The 5,860-nt window shown below is 40.5% G+C and overlaps 1 protein-coding gene across 1 annotated transcript; it reads left to right on the top strand.

Annotated features, from left to right (window-relative positions):
• The first annotated feature begins 3,192 nt into the window (after positions 1-3,192).
• On the top strand, positions 3,193-5,632 carry foxl1 (forkhead box L1). Its single transcript, XM_023827117.2, has one exon. It carries the CDS (start codon positions 3,646-3,648, stop codon positions 4,765-4,767), a length of 1,122 nt encoding a protein of 373 aa, XP_023682885.1. The 5' UTR covers positions 3,193-3,645; the 3' UTR covers positions 4,768-5,632.
• The last annotated feature ends 228 nt before the right edge of the window (positions 5,633-5,860 follow it).

The following is a 5,860-nucleotide window of genomic DNA, read 5'->3' on the forward strand; positions in this document are numbered from 1 at the left end:
ATATCAGCAACCATTACAATTACCTGTCAAGGTCACCCATCAAACGTAGTGGGCGGGCTCTAAACAAAACCTAACATCTAATTGGTTACATTGCAAAGCCACAACATATCGATCTAGCCTTGTCCATTGAATTATCATTTATAGCCGCGTTTTGTCTGTTCCATCCTAATGCCGTGTTACTCACACACACACACACGCACTGTTTACTGGAGTAGTCCCCGTATCTGAGTGAAACATTCCAAGACCTATAGCGGATGGCCGAACAAACGGTGGAGCCCATGTATAGTGTGATTTTTGTGTGCGTAAGTATGGTAAAGTTTAATTGATAAATTATGCACAGTAAGACATAGCCATCATTAAAAACATGCTAATCTCTTTCGAATGAAATGGATTCGGACGTTTTAGCCTAATTCTCAAGAGATAATAAAGCAATGAAAAAACATCATGTATCAAGGGATAGCGGAAAAATCTACTAAAGGACCAACTAAACAACAATATATACATTTAACATTATCTTTTCACCAAGGTTAACCGCGGCTAGTTGAAACCGCGGATACGGGGGGGGGGGCTACTATAATTCACTCCCACGATATATTGAAACGTGGCCACGATAAATATACTCTTTATGTAATGTCACGAGCGGGGGTTCGTACCTTTCGTTGGTTCTCTAAAAGCAATAAAAGAAGAGCCATGCAGATTAAATAGGCCTCTGTTTATAGCTATAGCTAACATTATTTCGTGGCCAGTGAAAGTTATGACAGCTTAACTGTTATCCTAAAGTTAGGAGAGTTTATACATAAGAATTTGGAAAGTTAGGATGTAATACGGCCCCAGGACGGCACAGACAAAATTAGTTTACAAATGAGAATTCAATAGACTACATAAGATCGATCTGTGGTGACGTGCAATGTCTAGAGTCCGCCCACTAAGTGTGATAGGTGACTTTGACAGAAAGTTTTATTGTTGCTGGTATAATTCAAACTGTAATTTAGATCATAATCATTTAAATAACATATTTATAAATTATCTTTAAAATAACTATTTGAATTTTCATTTAAATAATCATTTAAATTACACGTTTACTGAATATTGTTACAAAGCATCCTCTATAATTTAAAAAGCTTAAAAGATCATTTATTTAAATTGTATATTGCATAATTTTCTGTTGCAAGAATGTTTGAACAAAAGCCGCGGTTTAGGTATTCTATTGATTCCTACAGAAGTGTCAGGGCGGTATTGTATTATAAACACGTAATGCTACAGGATACCAAATCAGATTTGTCGCATGACCATTGTTTACATCATTTACAAACTTTAAAATATAAAAGAAATCGTTATTGTGTGATGAAGGCTATTGTGTCCTAGGCATAAATAGATCTTTCAGTGTAGGCTACTTTTATAAACTCAAGTCGTAAATCATGTGCAACAGGCTCAATTTCCGAGGACAACTCCAGTTCGAAGCTTATATACCGTTTAATTTCTATAACGAGTCTTGATTATTTAATATTTGTATTGATCGAGTCACTTTTGCCGGCGGAAAAGGAAATTCCTGGAGGCTTGAGTATGACGGAATATTTGAATATGGAGTTGTTCGTTTTAAAAGCTGAGCTTATATGTTTCAATTAATAAACTTCAAACTGTTTATTTGGGATCTGAAAACAAATATTCGTGCCACAGTTACCTTTTAGCATCCAATTACGCAAATAAGGCTTTCGTTGTGCAGCTGATTAGTAGCCTGCCGCGCGCTATATACGGCTATAGTGACCGATATCAACTATGAATGTTATCAAGTTCGTTATGGATGCTATAGCACTGCGCTTTTTCCATAGAATAAGTTCTGTGAATGGTTACTCTTAATAGGTATGGTTTTATGTCACTCTACACATTCTGTGGTTTCGGGCAAACACTCACCAAATGTGCGACGCGAGGTAATCATGCATGAACTGAGGTGCACAACAGCAATTTACTGATATTACTAAATCTCTGTATTTTAATGCCAATGTTTGTTACCATCACGCGCCAGCGCGTTATTAATTTATGCTGCTGATTGAAATGCCAATGAGATTTGAAAAATCTTTGTAATCTTTAGCTGTTGTCAAGTCTTGTATGCCATATTCTGTGTAACCTTCTAAATGTTAGGTACAAATTAGGGCTAAATTTCACCAAAGTTATATTCGGGCAAAGGAATGATTAATAAATGACTGAATAGGCCTATATATTCTGAATATTATAGGCCCTACAGTCCTTTTTAAATGGCCAGGGCAAAACGAACAAAAACGTGTGCATGACCACACGATAAATGCAACACAGCCTGCAACGTTATCAGAACGAAAAATATTTTGTTTGATTATTTTGTAGTTCAAGATTTCAACGACCCAGATGTGATAGTTAGCTAAAAGGCTTTCATTTAGCCCGAACGCAGTTGATTGGGTTGCTGACTAGTTAGTATACAAATCCCTGCAGATGTTTGCTGGTTCAATAAATGATGCTAAAACGCAGAAAACCAACGGGCTCGTGAAATAGGGCGAGCTGAATAACGACTACAGATCGAGGGAGACTGTTGATTCTTAGTCTTGTTTCTCAATGAATCACCGCCTGTAAAAGGAAAAAAAGACAAATGAAGGAAGGTCCCGAGTTTATCCGCGGAAACATCCAAACTCGTAATGTAAGCACGAACCATCTGTCTGCACTTGTAAAGTTGTTATAATCCCTCTACGTTTTATAAACAGGAAAATACATAATATAAAGCAACAGGAACGCATTCGCAAATAATACAATTTACCTCCACGTCCTGCCAGATTTCCCTTTTATGGTAGTAACTGTCTGTGCTCCGTATGGTAAACACGGTAAAAGCGTAAAACGCCGCGTGCGCTAACGTTCCTCTTTAACGCGTTGATAAGGAATCATTAAACTACACGGAAATAAAATTACACAGTTCAGAAATCTTTACGTTTCTGTTTTCTACCCCCTGTAAGAAATATGCTTACGGGCAAATACAATGCCGAAATATAACGGTTAAACAATTTCTCATATATTTTTATGACAAATGATCACAATCCGAATGTAGGCAGAGATGTTGAATCACATTAGTACATCTCTGTCTTAGAGAAAGTTACAGGCAGTCCCAGAAGACGCTTTGTCGCGTTTGCTTGTTCTCTCTGTGTGAGCAACTTTCATCGTCGAGGGTGGACGTGATATTTCAAACATCAGATCAGTGCGTTTATGTATTGGGTGCCCGGAAATTTTTCCAAATAAACACAGCTTGATTCAACTTGGGTGGGCAGACTTATCAACAGACTAATTCTATAAACAAATGAAGGAATAACCAAGCACTCCATTGGCTGGTAGGAAAGGGACACGCGGAGAGAGAGCAGTGGGTTTCTGCAATGAAAATTTAATTAATGTGGGTGGGCTGAGAACACAACGAGTGTTTATCATAGACAATTTATTTTCCAGCGCAAAGTCAACATAAAATAGCAAACTTACAACAATTATTTAACATTTTTAGGCTGATGAGGCAGATAGGCAGCGAGAGCCCGTGAGACGCCGCAGAGAGCAGACGGGGAGTCCGGTCGGGTCCCGCTTTGCTGCGGATTCAACGCAACTTTGGTAGTTAGATCTGAAGCGAAAGAGGATTTTGCAAGTATGAGCCTTTACGGCAGTCGACTCCAATCGCTCGGGATGCCGCCCTCGGCTTTGAATCTTTCCAGCTCTTCTCTTATATACGTCTACAGCGGTGACAGTAGCGGCATTGTGCCGGCCTTGGGGTTCGCTTCGGCTCGGCAGGAGCCCCCGCAGAAGCCGCCCTACAGCTACATTGCCCTCATCGCCATGGCCATTAAAAGTGCTCCGGAGCAGCGCGCCACGTTGAGCGGGATTTATCAGTTCATCATGGAGCGATTCCCTTTCTACCATGACAACAAGCAGGGCTGGCAGAACTCGATTCGGCACAATCTGTCGCTAAACGACTGCTTTATAAAAGTACCGCGGGAAAAGGGCAGACCCGGTAAAGGTAGTTACTGGACACTTGATGCCAAGTGTCTGGACATGTTCGAAAACGGGAACTACAGGCGCAGGAAGAGAAAGACCAAGAACCAGGAGTCCCCCGAAAATAAATCGTTCCACAAAAGGAACGGATCGCTTGTCCCTCCTCCTTGTTCCAGACCCCCCGCAAGCGTTCAGGTAGAAATGGTAGAGAAGGAAACCATCGAAACGGGGGGAGAAGGCGCTGGGAAGCATCTACAGCTGAAGCTGGAGAATGAACAGGATGATTCGGATGGAAAGCATGCAATGCCCACGAATCCCTCAACCCCAATTTCCACTCAGGACTGGTATAAGGCGTCGGAGGGGGACAGTGGATTAAGCTTTGACTCAGCAGAGAATGGTGGCAGCGTTTCATGGGTAGATATGCAGCATCATAGAGGAGCCACCCCTATCCAAAGCAATGAGTCGGAAAACAGGTCGGCGCCCGAAGAGGCGCCACGGGCGAGATCTCCCCTCCAAGTAGGTCATTTGTCCACCCGTGCGTCCAGACCGAAAGGAGTGGATCAAGTTAGCGGCACCCGAACTGCGCCAAAGTCCAAAGGTTTCAGCATAGACAGCATTCTGGCAAAAAAGGGGAATCAAAACCAAAGCTTCCCGGAGGAGAGCTATGCGCTCAACGCCTCGGTGATGATTGGAACCCGCGCCCCACAGTTGTATCAGATCGGATTCCCCATTTGCCCCTATCTGTCGCTCACATACCCAGATAAAATATTCCATTTCTAATGAAGAGATTTAGAATAATACTAGAGACTCCTTTAATATACCCTCAAAGGTCCTGTCTTACTGGTCCAAAATATGCAAATATACACACTTTTGGTAGGAGTGAATACGTGTTTTTTTTCGTGTTGTACTAATTGTTGTTTCAGATTGTGACAATGAGCGTTTCTGCATATATGCTGTTTAATTCACTAGAGGCCAGTTATTGCGTCTTTCAAGTAAGGAACTTGGAGACGAAATGAATTAAGTCAAACCTTTTTCCAGTCCTAAGGACGCCAAGGCAGCTAGTTCGGCTGACCCGATTTTTATCGCTTTCTGGATGTTTGTCTTTGTTGAGGTGTACCTGAGAAATGTACCAACTGTTTTTAAAAACTCTGACACTGAATTCTTATGTTCTGCTTAACATTTACAGCAGTAAAAAAAAATATATAATGAAACGCTTTGCGTTGCAAAAGCGTGAGGCCGATGTATTTCGTGAAGTATGCAATTGGGGACAGCGAAATTCATACCCATGTAAATCTTAAAATGAATGATGACTATCCGAGGCCAGTGCATGTCCTGCACTCTGTGTGATCACTGTAACCGCGAGCAGCACCTCGCCGTGATAGTAAATAATTTTACATTACATTATCTTTAATCCTTGCAGCGTGCAGCTCCCTTTGTAATTGTGATGTCTGTTTCACCTTTATGCTCGCAAAGCGGATGCGGACTGCAGCCCACCGCTCTTGCTATGACTGAGGGCATCGCCGTGGAAAATCTAGATTTACCTTTTGATGGGCTGGTACTGTGCATCGATGTTAACGTTTCGTAAAAATTAATAAAATGTCTATTTTTATATGCACATTTGTCGCTTGATTTAATCATATTAGATAGTTATGTAAACTCAAATTGTGAGTCAACTGTGTATTTTTACAGTTCTAAAATAAATATTTGATTACAATAATTTGAAATGTGTATTTATTTTAATTTCAATTCTAATATTTCCTATTAGAACTATTACTTATACACAAAACGATGTAGGTACAAAAAAATCACGTGATTGAAACATGAAGAATATAAGCAAACAGTTTTTTTTTTTCATTATTACTTTCACTTAAAA

This window comes from Paramormyrops kingsleyae, chromosome 13, assembly GCF_048594095.1.
Source record: "Paramormyrops kingsleyae isolate MSU_618 chromosome 13, PKINGS_0.4, whole genome shotgun sequence".
In the NCBI taxonomy this organism is placed as follows: Eukaryota; Metazoa; Chordata; class Actinopteri; order Osteoglossiformes; family Mormyridae; genus Paramormyrops; species Paramormyrops kingsleyae.